This window comes from Hyposmocoma kahamanoa, unplaced genomic scaffold (genome assembly GCF_003589595.1).
Source record: "Hyposmocoma kahamanoa isolate Upper Pololo Valley unplaced genomic scaffold, ASM358959v1 103, whole genome shotgun sequence".
NCBI classification, from domain to species: domain Eukaryota; kingdom Metazoa; phylum Arthropoda; class Insecta; order Lepidoptera; family Cosmopterigidae; genus Hyposmocoma; species Hyposmocoma kahamanoa.
The window spans coordinates 3,175,942-3,193,848 of NW_020653344.1; the positions used below are offsets into that span (position 1 = coordinate 3,175,942).

A 17,907-nucleotide genomic window follows, 5' to 3' on the forward strand; every position below is an offset into this window, starting at 1 on the left:
ATACGGTTCATTTTGAGAGGCAGAGTCACGGGCTTTGTTTAATAATTTTTGGGAATCGTCTTTTTACACCGCATAGTTAATCAGTATAATATACTCAATTTTACCATGTATTTTTTCCGTGGTGATAGATTCGACATTTTCACTGTAATGCGGAACCAACCAAAGCTATTTGAGTTTGTATAGATTTTTCCATCATCGTCATCTTTATATCAGCCGGAAGACGTCCACTGTTGAACATAGACCTCCCAAAAGATTTGCAGACTAGCCGATCGAACGCGACCGTCCTTACCAGGTCATCCGTCCGTCTAGTAGGCGGCCGTCCCACTGAACGCCTTCCGGATCGTGGTCTCCATTCGCGAACGTTTCTGCCCCAACGGCCGTCAGAGCTATGTGCCCTGTCCACTGTTACTTCAACTTGCTAATCCTTTGAGCTATGTCGGTGACTTTCGTTCTTCCACGGATCTCCTGATTTCTGGTTTGATCACGTAGAGACATGCCGAGCATTGCTCGCTCCATAGCTCGTTGAGCAACTTTGAGCTTTTTTATGAAACCCATTGTAAGTGACCACGTCTCATAGCCGTAGGTCATCGACTAGATCATACACTCTTAAAGGAGGTGAAATAGTGGATGAAGGTTTGTACGGAGAACCTATGAAAATTAGTGTAGTACAATGGATTACTAGAATTACTTATTCTACGCAGACGAAGCCGCGGACACCAGCTTGTAATAAATATGGGTACGTATTTTCATGTCACGACGTGTGACGTGTATTGTGACAGTGTGTGACACATCAGGCATATCGAAGCTACCGGTAGTTTTTTGTGTCACGCAGACTAGCTTCCGCTGTGGCTTTCCTTACCTTTTCTCCTATGGGAATTCAATGGTATATAAATGTGTGAACGGTATTTTAATACATGTAGGAAATTGCGCTTCCTACACAAAGCTTTGGTTTTAAAAAAAGCGTGAGGCGCTCATTATACTTTCATGGTAATTACAATGGTGTTATGAGATGGTATGCAGACTGTTACCTCGTCAAACATAGAGTGATAACCAACACGTGTCACTGCCGAACATAGCTCTTTCCTAAGAAGAATACATACAGGTTTCATCGTGTTATTTTCTATCACCGTTGGAGAGAGATTTAGTAATAAAAGTACGTAGGGATGTGAACCGTCTAGTCGGGCCACCGAGGTCGAGCAAGAATCAAGGAAGTATTAACTCCAATTAAAATTGTTAGTTACGAAATCATGAAAGTTTTCACATCTATAAAGGTCAATTACTTTTTTTTATAGATATGCGGCTTCCTGGGGAGAAGTTTGTCTTATAGGCCTTGTTATATAAATATACTTTCAGAACCAGGGAGATACCAAGTACAAGTCATACGCCTGGTGGTAAGCGACATGCCTGTCGTGTCGTGTGTTACCGTTGCAGTGCTGCTCAGAACTCTAAACCGCAGAGATCTGAGGGGTACCGGCACTGCGCCCGTCACCTCGAGACATAAAATTTGAGTCTTATTGTGTACCTGCAATTTAACCAGCACCTTACTCTTCAAAATTGGTACGCAGTAATGCTCAAATTACTGCTTGGCGGCAGAAATAAGTAAGGTGGCAGTACTTAAAAAATAATATTTAACCATCTGGCTGTCACACTGCCGTATGTGTATTTCAATAACGCGACCATTTAAAACAGCCTTTAAGTGCACGTAATAAAAACCACAAAAACCTCAACTATGTTAGCGCAATTTATCATAAAATTGCCTACAGAATGTAGGACATACCTGGCATTAGGACATACCTTGGTATTATGCAAAGTATAATGAATGTATAGAGTTCTTAAGTAGCTGATGGCCTTAGGATTGCAATTTACATCTCTACGTTACTTCTCGTGGATGATAATTCTCATAACTATGGGATACTGTAGACTCATTGCGTCGTTCTGTTATTGTTTTGATCTCGTTGAATTTTTCTTTCTTACTGTGTTTTGTAAACTATTTTCATTATTTATAAGAATTCGATATGGTGACAGGCAGAGGCGGCTCGTCCTAAGGAGCGCTGGCGCAGTGAAGTCCCACTCCTATCCAACCCACCAAAATAAATTTATTAATTATGCTTTCATATCATATTAGTAGCCGCAGTATTTTTTTTATTAATGAACGACAAACACACAATTACGTTTTTATCTTTCTCTTTAATATAGTATAGCATACTGACCCTTGAGTGGAGCGCTTCGTGGTGCGCTCCTATGAAGCGACATTGTTTACAAAGTTCAGTTTTGAATTCTATGAGGGCGAAAGAGAAATTTCTTAACGGCACGACACGTGAAACAAAAGATTAGTATGAGGAAATTTAGACATCTTTAGACATTAGACAGGTGCTCCACGTAAATAAGCAAACCGTATTTTTTTCGCACGCATTTTGTTGTGGTGTAAAATGGTTGTAAAAATTATTATTATTCAATCGTTGTTAAGTCGCGTAGTGTTTAGTGTCATTATTTAAAATGGAATACTATAATGAGAGTTCCATGTTTTATTAAAAAATGTATAGGTAAGTAAACTCCCTCTGAAATCTCCCACGAGCCGCCTCTGGTGACTTATATCAAAGTAATACTGTCTTCTTTATCACAACTAACGTAATCGACATTTTTAGCAAAATGAATAATAATAGTGATAATAACATACACACACTTATAGCCTCGCACTAGAGACACCCTGTAACGCAGGTATCATGGACACACATAAACACCCAAACTCACGAGAGAAATAAATGTAGGCCGTACAAATATTTCTCCCCGTCCGGGATATAAGTATCCCAATTACCTGTAATACAAAGTATGACTTAATAGCTACGTATAATAATAGCAGGAAACCGGTAATTAATAATAATAGAAGCTAATTATGACTAACAATAACAGAATACCTATAGGGTCAATGCTATTATCCACTTGTATAACCACTTCTACACGGGACGTAACTGATACGTTGGATTGTACTTCAAAATTACCATTAAAAGCAAGTTTTGAGAATAAGGCAAAATAGGTTTAAAAACATAACGTACGTAGCATTATACTTATTATACAAAACAAGGCTAGCACACGAAGGGGTCGGGCTCGGCCTGCGGCGCGTGGTCGGGCTTAAATTGCGGAGTGTGCTTATTCTCTTCAATGACACAGCGGATAGTACTATGAGCAATTGATGAGGAGGTTCTGGGTATTGTCCTCACAGTTCTTGTTATTCTGGTATTCATAGTACAGGTAATTCCCTAATTTGTGACCAGACATTTGGTGTGATTGTTTGGCAAAATTTTACAATGTAATTTTAAGAAGGACGGCTGAAAAGTAATCTTCCTTATGCTGAAATAAATGACGATTGGAAGATTATTTTAAATCCTGTGACGGAAATACTATACTTATATTATATACTATATCATACTCTATACTAATACTTAAATTTTTTAGTAGAAAAGGACACCAATTACAATTATTTCATTAAAAATAAAACCGAATTCAAAAGTTAGCTCCGCTTGCGCTGTATACGTCATCGTGGTCACGGCAACGTAAACCGAAATGCATAATATAGAAGTCCTCATCAAAATAATAATATGAGACCAAACACAAAGTAGCTGCGGTATACCTATGAGGTGTTCCTCTCATCTGTCTGCCATTTCCATCATTAGATCAGCTCTAGGCTACTAGTACTTTCTGACATATTGTCCATGAATAGCGAAATATGATAAATAAAAAAGTGAGTCTAAAATTAAAAAAAAAAACAAGCGCGCGACACCAGTGTCCAGTATCATTCTTTAATTAGAGACAATCAAAGGGCTCAATTTATATTTCGGCGGAATGTAACGGAAGTGAATTTTTGCAACATAGCATAATGAACTTTATGGTCAGTTGGGTAACGTACAAACTAAATAGATACAGGCATAGATAGTTTGTGCGTTACACTGTTGATCATAAAGTTTATTATGCTATGTGCAATATAGTTACAAAACATCGCGTCCATTCCGTTCCGCCACTTTATAAATTGAGCCAAAGAGATAACTTTTCAGCTTCCCGTCCATTGGCCGTTATTTTTTTCATGTACGTATGTAGCAAAGCACTAGGTGAATTAATATTATCGAGGTATTTATTGCTTTGCTCACCGATTTACTAATTCCCTATATTGTTTGGTCTTGTTTCATAGTAGTATCGAATACAGATGAGCAGCACAAAAATATTGGTGTTCTTTTGAAACTAACAGGGAGCGAAAGAGATGCGATAATAAGATTTTGAAATTTGTCAAATTATTATTATTTTGTGATAACAAGTGGCGGGGCGAACAAGTCATGCGCCTGGATGATATGCCTGTCCTGGCCTGTGCCTGTAATTTCGCCAGCACCCTCACCCTTCAAAACCGATACGCAGTACTGCTCACATTACTGCTTGGTGGCAGAAATAAGTAAGGTGGCAGTATTTCCCTAGACGAACTCTTTCACAAGAAGCTAGTAGGGCTACTACCACCAAAGAATACATGCGTAGCATTTTTTGTATATTATATAAACACTATAAGTATTTGTTATATGATTAAACGTAAGATACGTAACATTTCAAGATTTTTTATACCTGTGAAGATGTATGTTGGAATAAGTACCTATAATTTTTATGAGGTAACTTTTCATTTCAAGAATTTTCTATTACGATTGACGAACTTAATTGGCTTGTAAATACTATAGATCTTATTACCATGGTACTAGAATTTGGAATAGACGTCACTTAATAAAGTAATCCGAAATAGATTGGTCTCGACAATGTTTTAAAGTCCATAAGCATTAAATACATGAGAAAATTTTTGCAATAAGTGCCTCTACTAAGAAATTTTGTGAACTTGTTCTTAAATATAACAATCAAAAACCATCAACTCCGTGAGAATAAACTTTAATTAAAAAAACTAAACAAATGATACATTAAACTAGTTAATGACAAATCTTACCGACACGTGAGAAATCATCCGACCTTGTAACACGAAATGACAGATTGTCATTAACACAACAATGTCACTACTGTCAACTGTCACAGCACAGGACACAAGTCACAGAGAGAACACACTGCAAAAGGCCGCGAAAAAGAAATTAAGCGGTCGCGATTGGCCAGTGAGGAACGTTCGAAATTCAAATGGGCCTACGTAGTCGGTGCGCACGCGTGTGACAGCGACAAGTGTTTGACGCACACTGAGTGAAGCGGTTTCTCAAATGACTGGTTGTTGAAGAGCCTTCTCCATTCACATTATCGAGTGAAATGTAGGTGCTCGTTTGGATTATCATCTTTATGCTGTGTCCATAAAACATATATTATTTGCAGCACGTTTGGTGTTTATTACATTTCGGTTTGAATTGAGTCGAATTGCCACCTCAGTCGCCTTTGCATGCGCGCGAGTCGAATTTTTTGCGGTGTTTCGTTTTAGTTTATTTTCCATAGTTATTATTGAAAAGATTTAAAATTTAAAATTAGACTTTTAAGGCGGTTGAAATATTTTCACATTTAATATTTGCGTGTTTCATTCTTCTACTTCATTTAAAATTGTTTTCTAAAGGTATTTATTTATTTATAGGATCAATGACAGAGTTACAAAAACATAAGCAATTATTAAGATAAGATTTACAAAACACACTGCAGAGACTTGCAAAATAATAATTTTGTAATTAATGGAGCCATTATTATTAGTTCCAAGAACCAAGAAATTTTAATTTTACGTTGATGTCTTTTGTACTGCGATCTTGTTACCGTGAAAATATGATGGAAAAAAATGTATTTCACAAGCAAATCAGTACTACCAACTCTTAACGGATAAATATTTTGTAAATGGTCGAAAATTTCAGTGCCTCAGTGAAAAACGGAATAAGAAGAGTTATGCGCTTTTGTTTTAATTGCATCATTGGCTTCAGCGTGTCCGATTACATAATATATCAAAAGGACACGTCTCTAGCAGTCTTCTAACATCGTTTTTTATATTATTGGACTAAGAGCATAAGTCACTGTTTCTAATGCCATAATATTAGTTATCGGGCATTGTTTATGAGTCTAAAGGTACAAGTGTTCTCGACTCAAAAAATATATTTAAGTTTAACGAATAACTACAAATATACTGTTACATAAAGACACTTTTCGTGTTATTCCATAATGACGGGGGAAAAAAGTAGGATTAAAAGCGACTATTCCCTTATTTTTTTTGTATATTTTTGCCTATGGTGCGTTCGTTCTTGTTTTTCTGCTTAGCTAGCCTGATTTTCCCGCTACTCCTTAACACCAAGTTTAAGCAAGAAATTACGAAGTTATCTCAAAGTCTAATGTACTTTCTTGCTTAAACTTAGGCAATATTCGTGAAAAATTTGCTTTGCGTTTTATAAATCTCAACTTAAGCTGGCTTCTCACGGCCTGTGGTCTCACGGGCAGTGCCGCGCGAAATCGTGCCATCGCACTGGGAGAACAGTGTCGTCGCGTGAGCCAGTGGCGCGAGCACGCCCGAACAAATCGGCGCAGCGTGTCGCGGGCTGTGAAATCACGTGCCGAGTAGGAAGCCGCCTTCAGAACGTACAACTCAAAAAATCCCAGCACATCAAGCTACACATTGACGTATCTTGTTCCGTTGCACTGGAGGCGATTTTCGAACGTTCATCAGGCTACACATTTGTGCCGTTTGAGCCGTTGTCCGTACATAAAGGCATAACTCACTTAACACAGTTACATTCGCATTTGTAATATTAGTTTGGATTGACATAAGTTCCTGTTTTATCAAAACGACAACAAATAATTGGGTTGAAAATAATTTAAACCAGGATCTCTTTGAATCCTGAGGATGATGCTTGTTACAACAACTTGATAGCGTCTTAGAACAGTGTGATTGCTTATTTGTGTTATAATTATAAGTTTGGTGCAAAAATGTATACAGGGCGAAAAATAATCAATAATCGTCCCAAAGTGGTACGTGAATAAAATTATATTCTTATATATAATAAATATATAATTTTGTCAACCGTTGGGCGAATACCTACTTTCTTACAGTTATAATATTTCTATTAATTAACATCTTTAAATTAAAAGTAATAAGTTACATTTCAAAAAATCCGTGGCTTAGTTGGTATAGCTTCTGCCTCGGTATGCAAGAAGACGTCGGTTCGAATCCGACCGGATCGAAGGAATTTTTTCTGAGTGTTCGATCTTTGTATTAATAATTATAACAAACTAGTGGAGTAATTTCACAAAAAATAATTGAATATCAATTCAATAAAAATTTAATTAATACAATACATTTTCATATTTTTATACAATTTCTTTATTTTTACCGCACAGTTTTTTCCATACACATTTTTATTTGCTTGAATAAGTCGCACTATTTCTTTGTTTGTGCTTTTTTTTTTTTTTTTTTTTTATTAAAAATGGACGTACTCTTTACCACTACCTAGCCCTAGAGCAAAGATGAGGTCTACGTTGGTACGAGCTCGCCCAGAAGATGCCTATTCAATCGCACCTTGAAAATATTCGGGTTGTATGTACTCGGAAAAATAGACGCAGGCAGGGAATTCCAGTCACGGGCTGTGCGCATTATAAAAGATGACGAAAAGCGCTTAGTACGTCTTAAAGGAATATCAACCAGGTGAGGGTGATATCCCGCCGTTCGTCTAGATGTCCGATGGTAAAAGGGGGCGGATGGAATGAGCTGGTGGAGCTCATGGGCACACTCTCCGAAGTATAATCTGTAAAAAATCGACAGACCCGCGACCTTTCGCCGATGGGCTAAACTATGAAGTTTATATTCGAGCTCATCGTCTCCAATAAGCCTCCTGGCTCTGCGATCAATCGAGTCAAGAGCCTCTAGTTGGTATTTCGCTGAGCCATCCCACAGGTGACTGCAATACTCCATGCAAGACCGGACCTGCGCTTTATATAAGGTTAAAAGCTGTCCAGGCGAGAAGTATCGCTTCACCTTGTTAAGGATACCCAGCTTCTTGGCTGCAGTTTGCGCTTTAGACTCTATAGAAGCGCCAAAGTTGAGGTTTGCGCTTAATGTCATGCCAAGAAGCTCTAGGCGGTCGGTAACTGGGACAGATACACCCCGAAAAGTAGGAGTCAGATCAAATGGACTCCTTTTTGCGGAAAAAAGACAGGCCTGCTGTCATAATATTAACTCTTTAGTTTCTAATGTCTATTTTGAACTTTACATTTGATAGTCTTTTAGTTCATTGTTGTCAAATATTTTTGTGGAATAAAACCGTTATTCTAAAGGTTTTATCTTATTTATCAATTTATTCCACAAAATGTTATCAGAATAAATAAAATGGAACGGTTTCTGCGTCCCGATAAACTGAACATTGATCCAACCGGTAATTCCGCCTCCAAGGAATGGGAGCACTGGAAGAGGACGTTCGAGAATTTCTTATCGAACTTTACAAAAGAAACAGCTGGTATGAAAATAGACATACTTATAAACCACGTATCTCCAACAATCTTCGCATACATAAGTGAATGTACTACCTATGAAGAAGCCCTAGACATACTCGACAAACTATTCAATAAACCAAAAAATGTAGTCTATGCCAGGTATATACTAGCTACTAGGAGACAAAAGCACGATGAGAGCATTGATACTTATATGCAGGTGCTAAAATTATTAGCGAAAGATTGTCAATTTGGAAAGGTTGATGCTGAAACGAATAAATCCGATAATATTCGAGACGCATTTATTACTGGTCTCAATTCGAGTAAAATCAGGCAGCGATTGCTTGAAAATCTAACTCTATCTCTTGACAAAGCCTATGATCAGGCGAGATCGTTAGAAATGGCGGAGATGAATTCACAGAGTTACGAATCTTCAAATTTGAATGCTGTACAAGGTTCATCAAAGGAAGAAGAATCATCAGCAGCGTCTTTCTTCAAGCGAAAATGTTTCTTCTGTGGGGGTCGCGTGCATCCTAGAAAAGATTGTCCAGCACTCGACTCTACCTGTCAGATTTGTGAAAAAAAAGGACACTTAGCTAAAGTATGTCGTAGCAAGAAACAGACTGCTGCATCAGTAGTCGAAACTGAAAGTAATAAAACTAGTGCTTGTATAATAGCGGCATCGCCGGACTCGCTTAGAAAGGCTACTGTAACGGCGTACGTTCAAGGGATACGCGCCCAAGCATTAATCGATACAGGCAGCTCAATTAGTTTTATGGATGAGGAATTCTTTAATCTCTGTCGTTTAAAAAAGAAACCGAGTAACCAGAGAATTTCAATGGCTTCGACTACTCTTACTTCCAAAGTAGAGGGACAAACTAGCGTCTCTGCCAAAATTGGAGATTATGAGTACAAAAATCTGAATCTACTCATAGTAAAGAATTTATGCGCTGATCTCATCATTGGACATGATATTCTGCATCAACACTCTTCACTAGAGTTTTCTTTTGGTGGTTTGAAGGAACCTATCAAAGTTAATGTATGCAGTGTTGCTGCAGCTACCGTGCCTGCCGTACCACTGTTTTCTAATGTATGTCCTGAAATTAAGCCTGTTGCTATAAAATCGAGAAGACATAGTGAGGATGACAAAGAATTTATAAAAGAGGAAGTCAGGAAACTTTTGGCTGATGGAATAATCGAAGAAAGCACGTCCCCCTGGAGAGCTCAAGTCCTTATCACAAAAAATGTCAACCATAAGAAGCGTCTTGTCATCGATTATTCCCAAACTATAAACAGATATACTCATTTAGATGCGTACCCTCTACCAAACATAGAGGAGCTGGTGTCACAAATATCTAGATATCGTATATTTAGCGCTATAGATTTGCAAAGTGCTTATCATCAAGTTCCTATTTTGCTCGAAGAACGTCATTTTACGGCTTTTGAGGCTTTAGGAAATTTATACCAATTTCTCCGAATTCCATTTGGCGTTACAAACGGCGTCTCAAGTTTTCAAAGGACGATTGATTGGGTAATCCGAAAAGAAGATCTCAAGGGAACGTTCGCTTATCTTGATGATATTACAATTTGTGGCAAGACCCAGCTTGAACATGACAAAAATCTTAAGAAATTCTTGGCAGCTGCCCAGAAATATGGCCTCACTCTCAACAAAGAAAAGAGTAAGTTCTCACAAAACTCTATTAATATTCTGGGTTATAACATAGAAGACAACATTATCAAACCGGATGCAGACCGCTTGCGCCCACTTCTGAACTTACCACCACCATCTGATCTATCATCACTGAGAAGAGTGATAGGAATGTTTGCACACTATAGCAAGTGGATTCCAAATTTTTCAGAAAAAGTTCACGATCTTACTAATGCAAGGATATTTCCATTAAGCGACAATTTAGTCAAAAACTTCAATGTACTCAAATCAGATATAGCCAAATCAAGTATTCATGCAATTGATCATAACGCACCATTAACCGTGGAAACAGACGCGTCAGATCATTCTATCGCAGCAACTTTGTCACAGGATTCTCGGCCTGTTGCCTTTTTCTCCAGAATGCTAAACAAAAGTGAACATAATCACTCGGCGATAGAAAAAGAAGCTTACGCTATCGTCGAATCGCTGAAGAAATGGCGTCATTTTCTTATCGGCAAACCCTTCCGGCTTATCACTGACCAAAGATCAGTATCTTTCATGTTTAACAATAAACTAACGAGCAAAATAAAGAATGAGAAAATACAACGCTGGCGTCTGGAGTTGGCGCCATTTAAGTATGACATTATATATCGTCCAGGCAAACAAAATGATGCAGCGGATGCACTCTCACGCGTATGCAGCTCAATATCGACACGAAATGAAAAGTTATATTCATTGCACAATGATTTATGTCATCCGGGCATAGCACGAATGACCCACTGGCTTAAATCAAAGAATCTACCATATTCTACGGAAGAAATTAAAAACATGACTAAGTCGTGTAAAATTTGCTCCGAAATAAAGCCAAGATTTTACAAACCTACAATTGATCCAGTTTTGATAAAAGCTACGTCGCCTATGGAGAGACTGAGTATCGATTTCAAAGGACCAGTACCTTCTAATACGAGAAATAAATACATTCTTACAGTAATAGACGAATACTCACGCTTTCCATTTGCATTTCCGTGCCCAGACATGAACTCTTCAACGGTAATCAAACATTTAAATGAAATTTTTATGCTATTCGGTATGCCGTCTTATCTACATTCAGATCGAGGAACCTGTTTCATATCTACTGAAGTAAAGAACTTCTTAAATTCACGTGGTATTGCGTCGAGCAGAACTACACCTTATAACCCAAGAGGAAATGGACAGGTTGAACGTTTTAACGGAACTCTTTGGAAATCAGTGCAATTGGCTCTACGTTCGCAGAACCTACCAATAGAAAATTGGGAAAAGGTTCTAAACCAAGCTTTACATTGTATCAGATCTTTGTTGTGCACAGCGACTTGTTGTACGCCGCACGAAAGAATGTTTACACATACCAGGCGGTCATCGAATGGAGTATCTATACCTACCTGGCTGACGGAATCAGAAAAAGTATTAATGAGAAAATTTAATCGTACTAACAAGTATCAACCTATTGTTGAAGAAGTGACTCTTCTGCACGTAAATCCAGACTACTCCTATGTTCGCTATGAGGACGGTCGAGAGACAACTGTTTCCAACCGACATTTAGCACCATTGAGCCTAGATAGTCAGATAATGGTAGATGAAACAACAAATATTGAGGCTCTTAACGAAAACTCCAATGAAGTGGAGGACCCTAATCCTACATCTCAAAATTCTGAAACCAGATCTTCTGATTCTGAAAATGAGATTGAAGACATAGACCACCCTGAACCTCCAGCGGACACCGAACCAGAGATTCGAAGGTCTGCAAGAGTGCGACACCCACCAGCCCACCTCGAGGATTATTTTCAAGGCTGATAGAATGTCATAATATTAACTCTTTAGTTTCTAATGTCTATTTTGAACTTTACATTTGATAGTCTTTTAGTTCATTGTTGTCAAATATTTTTGTGGAATAAAACCGTTATTCTAAAGGTTTTATCTTATTTATCACCTGCGTTTTGGTGGCGTTGAAGCTGACCAGATTGTTGTCACCCCACTGGGCAACAAGACTTAAGGTCAGGTTCGTTCGCTCTACCATAGCCTCTCTCAGCGAACGAATATCTTCCCTGCCGTCTCTTGCGCTAGACAGATATCTCTCGGTAACTGTACTGTCATCTGCATACCCAACTATACCCGGGACCAATAGGTCATTGATGTGTAGCAGGAAAAGAGTCGCCGAGAGAACAGACCCTTGAGGAACTCCAGCATCAATAGCCATCAAGTCAGATGAGCAGCCTTCAATGACTACTCGAATCGACCGTTCCCCAAGGAAATCTGATATCCAGCTGCAAAAGTCGGCAGGGATGCCGTAAGCAGGAAGCTAAAGATGAGTGTCATAAATATTGTTATAACCGTAGAACAGTCGCAGCTAAAGTAATGAGTCGTTTTATGTCTTAAAATTTGTTAACATAAGTCGTGTTGTATTTTTACGCTCTTTGTAAACAAGGACACAACTCGAAAAAAACTTTTAAAAAATATTGAAATTGTGATTGGCTGTTTAACCAATACCCATCAAACGAAAGCTTAGACGTATACCTAAAGCTAGAAACCATAAAAAATGCTAGTAATAAATGCGAACAACCAACAATCAATAAAAGTATGGTTTTTTGTCTATCCTGAAAAGTGTCGATTTTGAATTATTCCCTTCTTCACTGGAGGCACTGATTTAATATACACGTTCCGAATTATGACTTAATTCAAAGAAAACATACTACATATACTTGAAGAAAACTAAAGGCTTCATTATCTGGTCCCAAAATTTGCGACTTTGCATCACACCCGTCGCACAAGTAGGTATATGATAAAATGTATCTAAAAAGCTGATGTCATCTTTTTCTTTACACCTTTATCCATATAAATTTACCTTTTGCATGAATTCTTTGAATATCTTCGTTTCAAATACATTGATGTTTTTTTCGATTATGTTTTCATAAGAGTGTAACGTATTATGCAATGTATGTTGGTAATTTTGTACAATCGTCGCTTAGAACGTTTTATAATAGATTATAACTTCGCATCCGTCCAACACTGCCCGCAATGACCGCAGTTATTCTTTAATAATATACAAAAAAAGATGTTAAACAGGTCCATGGAATAATACGTCTTTTTGCATTATTTGGTAGTTTAATAAACCGAATCAATTTAATATAAAACCAGGTAAAACTTTGAACCAAAAAAAGCAAAGTAATATTTAACTGAAGAAGAGACTTTAGACGCGGTACGAAATCATTTAAATCTAAGGTTAGTATATGTACACAAATAACAAAGACAAAGCACAATAGGACACCACTACTTAAGTGTGTAATATCAAGTGCCGGGACGAACAAGTCCTGCAGGCGTGTGTCTGGGATTTCGGGATGTATCTGCCTAGATACATCCCGGAAGATTTGCTTGTAGCATTGATTGGGTGAATTACTACTGTCCAGGCCTTGTTAACTTTGCACTTCCATTTTATTTCTATTTACATAGATTGGTCTTGTTGCATAATAGCGTTCAATACAGATGGGTTGTATCAAAAATTTCTGTTACTTTTAAAACTAACAGGGAGTGAAATGGATGCGGTAACAAGATTTTGAAATTCGTCGAATTATTTTTATTATTTTTTATGATACCAACGGACCGGACGAACAAATTGTGTGCTGGGTGTTAAACGACGCGCCTGTCCGTAGTAGTTGCAGTGCCACTCAGAATTTAAAATCGCAAAGATCTCAAGGACGCAGCCTCTTCACCTGTCACCCTGACACATAAGTTGACAAGTTCTATGTGCCTAAAATTTCACCAGCATCCTTACCTTTCAAAAATGGATCGCATTAATTGTTTACATTTTCTGTTTGGTAGCAAAAATAGGTAAGGTGACAGTACTTCCCCGGACAAACTGTTACACAAAGAGCTATTTTTATTTTCGATTGATGACGAGATCTAGCATTCGATTCCCTGCAGGATCAATTTGGGAAACCAATTTTTCGACATTGATTCAGCATTGCATACATAAGATATACAGCATACGTGGCTGAATTTAAGTAAAAACGGTGTAGCTAGTCATGCAGCAAGCTGACGTTTTTATGGTTATCACGTTTTCTATACTCTGACTTGACTTAAAAAAATTTTTCGAAGAAAATGTGCGAAATGTCCATACTGTTCGATTTACTGAGTGTTCGATATTTGTATTAATAATTATAACAAACCAGTGGAGTAATTTCACAAAAAATAATTGAATCAATTCAGTAAAAATTTCATTGAAAATGGAAGCGAGACGCCTACCCATAACAATTGCAGAACCACTAAAGCTCCCGATCTTAAAAGGTCAAGTTGGTAAGTTCTGAAGACCACAGCCACTACGTCCGTCATCCAGAGACATAAATTGACAAGTCCTATGTACCTGTAATTTCACCAGTACCCTTACCCTTCAAAAACCGAAACGCAATAATGTTAACTTATACACAATATATGGAAATACTTTCCTGGACGAACTCTTACACAAGAAATTCTACTCAGCTCAAATGAAACTACTTAAATCTCTTAATAATGGTCCCAAGTAAAAAGATATTCAATGTTATTACGTACTTCATATAAAATTTAATTTCTCAGTCGCCCAAAAGTGTCACTGTGTGCGCAGGTGCGGTTTAATTATTCTTTTATAAAATAGAAGAAAAAATTTCAAAGCAATTCTTAACAAGCTGGAGATTAGTTAGCGGTGTGGTGTTGTCAAAACTTGAAAACTTGAAACGGTGTTACCTGCACGGCCGGATCACCGCGGACGAGCGAGGTCGCAAGACGACATTCCTCATCACTTATTATTTTTAGGCATTCGCTAATATACCTACTGCGTGTGGATACAGAATCAAAATATGTTAAGTAGTGTTAGTCATATTTTCGAATATGAACATCTTTCACGTCCTTGAAAGGAAACAATGTCAGCTACACAAATGTCCTTGAAATGAAATATCTTTGCTATATAAAATCGTCATTGAAAATAAACATGTTTAGTAAAAAAAACGTACTTGAAAGTGAACAACTTCAGCAATATAAAATGTCCTTGAAAATAAACACTTTAGCAACACAAAATTTTTTTGACATTAAACTACATTAGCAATATACAATGTTTAGATAGTGTTCAATTACATTTATCATAGTTAATTACTCATCATCATTGTCAGCAGCATATTATGTTCCAGTGGTGGTATAGGCCACCGCACTGACCTTTTTATATTGTCTATAGTTGGAGATTATGTTTTACCGTTGTCATACCGTTCATTAGTGAGAAGTTTTGTTATTAAACATGTGCATACCGCCACAGAGATTCGACTGTCACCAACATCCTCTCACATGTCTACCACCATTGTTACTTAATTAATCACCAGATTTTTTTATTGTCACGATGAAGAAGTTGTGCACCTGGTGGTAAACGATACGCCTGTCCATAGCAGTTCCAGTATCATTCACAACTTTAAATTGCAAAGATCTGACGGGCACTGCCACTGCCCCCGTCATCTTACAATATATATTAAATTGATAAGTCTCATGTGCTTGTAATTCACCAGTAACTTTACCTTCAAAACCGGAACGTAGTAATGCTCTCAATACTGCTTGGCGGGATAAATAGGTAAGATGGTAATACTATCCTCGGCGATCTATTCCAGAAGAAGCTCTACTGCTACTAAATTATTTATTTATTACTAATAATGGTCGGACTACCAACCCTACAGAAGTTCCCTTTCATGATTGATTGGACAGTCGGAGTCCAACCTATAAATTAACCGAAAGAAGGCGCGGTAGGGAAGGCTACACAATTAGTTATAGACCAGATAAAAGTGGAGGTTAATTCGAACAGAAGAACAGAACAGAGGGGAATTTGAATAATAACAAAAAGACACAAAGACTTTGTATTTAAATTTTATTTGCTACATTACACGTATTATAAGTTATGTGTTACATATTCTTCTACGTCAAACGTAATCAGTTACATTCAGGAACCAAAACAGGTGGTTTCAGTGTACGCAAAATTGAACACCAAACAGCATGCGTTTAAGGTAATATTTGTAATAACGTAATAATACTAATGTTTCAGACAACCACATCGTCTCCAACCAGAGTAACAAAACTAAATCCGGAGAAATTCTTTTCCCGACCACTAGACCAGTAGTCTTCAAAAGATCGGTAAAATGTTACAATACCGGTAATCGAAAATAAAACACATTGTAAATTTTATCGTGCTCGAATGAATTTTGAGTTCCATTTAGTGTGCGTTGAAACGTCGATAAAGGTCGAGACACGGTTACATTACAAAACAACTAACACTTATACATTCATTATTTACCATGCCACGCTGCTAGGCACATTATGAGTTTTTCTCTAAGAAAGGAATCGTGATCCACCAAGATTGTTCAATGCAAATTAGGAAATACATAAAATTATAATCTTCAATAAATAAATGGCTTTGTAAAAGTCCACCACATTTATTCCACAATAGGAATTAAATTTCAATCCAAATTGAAAACTAGGTATTTAATTATATCTGCATGAATATTAATCAAGTTCGTGATATAAACCTGATTTTAACAGATATTACTTTTTTATGTTAATCGAACTAATAAACATTCTGATGAAAACTGGTTACGTCGCCAATCAACACTTGCGTGGTATATAAGTTTTTGAATTTCCACTCATAATACCGGAAAACAGCACTATTGTTTTGCAGCATTAGGAAGCATTGGGAAGAGCGGTGATACTTATCTAGGCAGATTGTGCACAGAACCAGCTGTAGATATAATTGTAACTTTGGACATGAAACTATTTTTTCGGACCTAAATCCAGTATATTTGTTTTTTTAAACAAACCCTACGTTCTGGCTCTTTACTGGTCTCAATGTCACGGCTTATAGAAATTGTGTTAGTCATCAAATGGGCGGTTTGCTCTGAATTAGAGTAACTAAAATAATTAATCAAGTAAGCGAGGGACCTGAGGGAACTGAATGTGCCCGAATGGTCGGAACTGGCACAAGACCGTAAGAAATGGCGAACTTTGGTGTCGGAGACCAGGATTTTTATTTTTATTTTTATCAATTTATTTTTCATATATTAAGGATAATGTATTTTTTTATAACATCAAGTGACGGGACGAACAAGTCGTGCGCCCGATGGTAAGCCTGTCCATAACAGTTACAGAGCCACTTAGTTCTTAAAATCGCAAAGATTTGAGGGGCACTGCCACTACGCCCGTCACCCTGAGACATAAGTAGACAAGTCGTATGTGCCTGTAATTTCACCCTTACCCTTCAAAACCGGAACACAACAATGCTGACATTATTGCTTGGCGGCAGAAATAGGAAGGTGCAGTACTACCCTGGACTAACTCTTTCACAAGGAGCCCTGCTGCTACTGAAATACCTGAAAAACCACTGCGGGTTTATCCATCCACAGCGATTGGCTCTAACAAGTATTAATCCACTTCGAGTCGCTGAGTCAGCGAAGTAAGTAAAATATTAATTAACACTAAATACCTTAAAAAGACGTGGTAACCTGTTGACCTTCCGCCTTTCTATCGGCTGTCGGTTAGAATTCGGGCTCGCATCTCTGAGTTTATCGGAATTTTGAGTGAAATTTATTTGAAATTTACAGTTTTTCGGAGAAGAAAGCGATAAAAGCGAAACGTGCGAAATCTCCTACTCGCATTGTGTTGACACAAAGGCGGACTATAAGAAAAAAGAAGAAGGCTAAAAAGACTCATGCCCAATAGTCCCGTATATTTCTGCATAAGTTTTGTTTATAGTGACTTTTCCTGACCTCTTGGGTATACGGCAAGAGCATTATAACCTGTGCAAGGACAGGGACCTT

The 17,907-nt window shown here is 37.6% G+C and overlaps 2 protein-coding genes across 2 annotated transcripts in view; both read right to left on the reverse strand.

Moving 5' to 3' along the window:
* Positions 1-5,167, reverse strand: part of LOC113238343 (glutaredoxin domain-containing cysteine-rich protein CG31559-like) — a 152,401-nt gene extending 147,234 nt beyond the window's left edge. The window contains exon 1 of the mRNA XM_026475187.1: positions 4,970-5,167. The gene's annotated coding sequence lies outside the window, so the exon portion shown is untranslated. The remainder of the gene's footprint in view (positions 1-4,969) is intronic.
* LOC113238064 lies at positions 3,084-12,381 on the reverse strand. The gene is made up of 3 exons (XM_026474789.1): positions 12,027-12,381; positions 7,754-8,143; positions 3,084-3,128 (listed from the first exon to the last, which is right to left on the reverse strand). Exons 1-3 carry the CDS (start codon positions 12,291-12,293, stop codon positions 3,084-3,086), a joined length of 702 nt encoding a protein of 233 aa, XP_026330574.1. The 5' UTR covers positions 12,294-12,381.
* Positions 12,382-17,907: the final 5,526 nt, after the last annotated feature.

Coding starts and splice junctions, on each gene's coding strand:
- LOC113238064 (XM_026474789.1), bottom strand. CDS start 12,293: ATGGCTATTGATGCTGGAGTTCCTCAAGGGTCTGTTCTCTCGGCGACT. Junction 8,144..12,026: donor TCAACGCCACCAAAACGCAG/GTGATAAATAAG, acceptor TTATGACAGCAG/GCCTGTCTTTTTTCCGCAAA. Junction 3,129..7,753: donor TAGCCCATCGGCGAAAGGTC/GCGGGTCTGTCG, acceptor CCGCAATTTAAG/CCCGACCACGCGCCGCAGGC.